The sequence below is a fragment of the Lactuca sativa genome, chromosome 7 (genome assembly GCF_002870075.4).
Source record: "Lactuca sativa cultivar Salinas chromosome 7, Lsat_Salinas_v11, whole genome shotgun sequence".
Taxonomy (NCBI): Eukaryota; Viridiplantae; Streptophyta; class Magnoliopsida; order Asterales; family Asteraceae; genus Lactuca; species Lactuca sativa.
The window spans coordinates 163,116,794-163,119,255 of record NC_056629.2 but is presented as its reverse complement, the minus strand read 5'-3'; the positions used below and the strand labels follow the sequence as shown (position 1 = coordinate 163,119,255).

At 25.4% G+C, this 2,462-nt stretch overlaps 1 protein-coding gene across 1 annotated transcript; it reads right to left on the bottom strand.

The window, feature by feature from the left end:
• Positions 1-1,279: 1,279 nt before the first annotated feature.
• On the bottom strand, positions 1,280-2,149 carry LOC111895744 (organ-specific protein S2). The gene is made up of 2 exons (XM_023891823.3): positions 1,997-2,149; positions 1,280-1,875 (listed from the first exon to the last, which is right to left on the bottom strand). Exons 1-2 carry the CDS (start codon positions 2,096-2,098, stop codon positions 1,480-1,482), a joined length of 498 nt encoding a protein of 165 aa, XP_023747591.1. The 5' UTR covers positions 2,099-2,149; the 3' UTR covers positions 1,280-1,479.
• Positions 2,150-2,462: the final 313 nt, after the last annotated feature.

Below are 2,462 nucleotides of genomic sequence, written 5' to 3'. Positions count from 1 at the left end.
AGTTTTCTCATGGCTAGTTGTTATATATTTATATATACATACATGTTATCTTTATAAAAATTCAATCTTATTTATAAAGAATTCCCAACATATATATATATATATATATATATATATATATATATATATATATATATATATATATATATATATATATGTATGTATATATGTCTATATAACTAGTCATATATAAATATCTTATTTTATATAAAACTACCTTCTATATAAATTGAACTAGTTTATTAAGATATAAATATAACTTATAAATAATCATACTTTATGATATATTTCATAAGTTGTTATTTTTTCAATAAATATTATTTCCACAAATAATAAATTTCCAATTAATAAAATATTATTTCCATGAAATAATAATTTTACAATTAAATACAAGTGTTGATATATTTATTAATAATCAAATTATACTAATAAATAATCAGTTAATAGTAACTTGCTATAAGGTATGATCCTATATGATCATATATTATTAACAATATCATTTTATAATGACTCTTGGGTATACTAGATCTTTCAATAAGGATGTTTTTTTGAACAGTTCAACAAGTTTAATGTGAAAAAATGAACAAAAAAACTTAATGACTAAATGTATACAAATCAAAAAATATTTTACCTTTTTAAGTTATTATCCCAACTTTTAACTATGAATGTCCATACTCCATATAGTAAAGGGTTAATCTAAAAAAACCCTTATATTTTGTGTCTTTTTTCTAGATTAAAACCTCAAATTTTATTTTTTGTCCGAAAAAGATATTGTATTTATTATTATTTTTTTTTTCAAAAAAGCTCTCAACATTGTATTTTTAGTTTTAGAAAAAAATCATCAACCTTCTAAATGCTTTCAAATAAACCCTCAACCTTTTAGTTTTTCTCGAAAAAACCCTAATATTTTACAATTTTTTTGGAAAAAAATGATTAAAAGGATCAGATTGGAAAAAATGAAAAAAATACAAGGTCCTTTTTAGTCAATTTTTTTTAAGGTTTAATCCGAAGAAAACACAAAATATAAAGTTTTTTTTGAGATTAGCTTATAGTAAAAGCTTTCTTTCGTTAAATAAAAAAACCAAGTTTCCGGCACACTTGTTCTTAGATTGAGAAAAAGATACAATTATCTTATGAAGTTGGTTTGATTCTACTTATTTGAACACTAGTTATTATATCTTTTAACTTACGTACCAAAAAACAATGTGTATTGGATTGAACCATTTGCATTTAATAAGTGTCTCCACTTCGATTTTAATTTAACAACTGATCCCAAAAATAGGTATAAGAATATTTGCATAATAAGATCCATACAAACCAACAAAATATACATATAATTTACATAATATCATCCATCTCGAAACTCCAAAACATGATTCCAAGACATTAAGCCTTGATTTATTTTTGCTTCAAATATATCACACACTTCTTATTATATTACTAAACATTCGTGATAAACCTTATCTTCACCATAAACCCTTAACCTTGGTATGCTGTAACACTTGGTCTCGGCTCAAACTCTTCGTCAAATGTCCTTTTACCTTTAATACTTGCACCGTCAACGTAAACCGATGCATTTGGTCTCGGTTCAAACTCTTTATCAAACACCTTACCTTTTACACTTGAACCGTTTTCATAAACCGAAAGGTTTGGTATTGGCTCAAAATCTTCAACAAATGTCTTCTTACTTTTTAAACCAACACTGTTATCATAAATCAAGATATCAGGCCTTGGTTCCAAGTCCTCATTGGAGGACTTTCTTTGGTGGCAGTCGCTTCTCTTTGTGGCATCGGGTGACACCAAAGAACCTCCTCGAACATGCATGTCTTGCTGATATTCTTCAGGATTTGGCCTAGCATAGACAGTGAACGTGATCTGCTTAAAGAACATTTGAAAAACTATTGATTAGCATAACAAAACTAAATTAAAAAACATGGACATTGTAATGGTGCACCATATATAGATTTATAACATTAGACAACAAAAAATTTTCTACCATGACGAGAAAAAAAAGAGCCAAGAAAGAAATATGTGACTCCATGTTCCGAATATAAGTGTCTCTGGAGGTGTTGGCATAAGCAATGAATGATAACTTCATATTTATATAGTTAAATTAAGACGTTTATCATATAAAAAACATAAAATCTAAAATTTTCGTCCTTTAATAATATATTATTTTTTCTCAGCAATTGTATAATATCCATAAAATTTCTAATTCAGATAAGGTTTACCAATTATTGTGAGTTACTTAATAATTATTTATGATTTTTAATTGAAAAGCAAACATTGATTTCCATAAAAAGTATCAAAATAAAATAGGAATCAAAATATACATATAAAATGATCACGATTAGAGTAAGAAATTAAAATCCACATAGAGCACAGATTACATCATATAAAGAGGCTATCCAAATAAAAATTTGATATTAAAACCACAATAAATACCAAAAAAACTTTTAACA

Bases quoted from the DNA above. Each gene is read 5' to 3' on its own strand.
- LOC111895744 (XM_023891823.3), bottom strand. From the start codon at position 2,098: ATGAAGTTATCATTCATTGCTTATGCCAACACCTCCAGAGACACTTAT. The intron at 1,876-1,996 runs GTAGAAAATTTT...TTCTTTAAGCAG, and splicing joins CTCTTTTTTTTCTCGTCATG to ATCACGTTCACTGTCTATGC.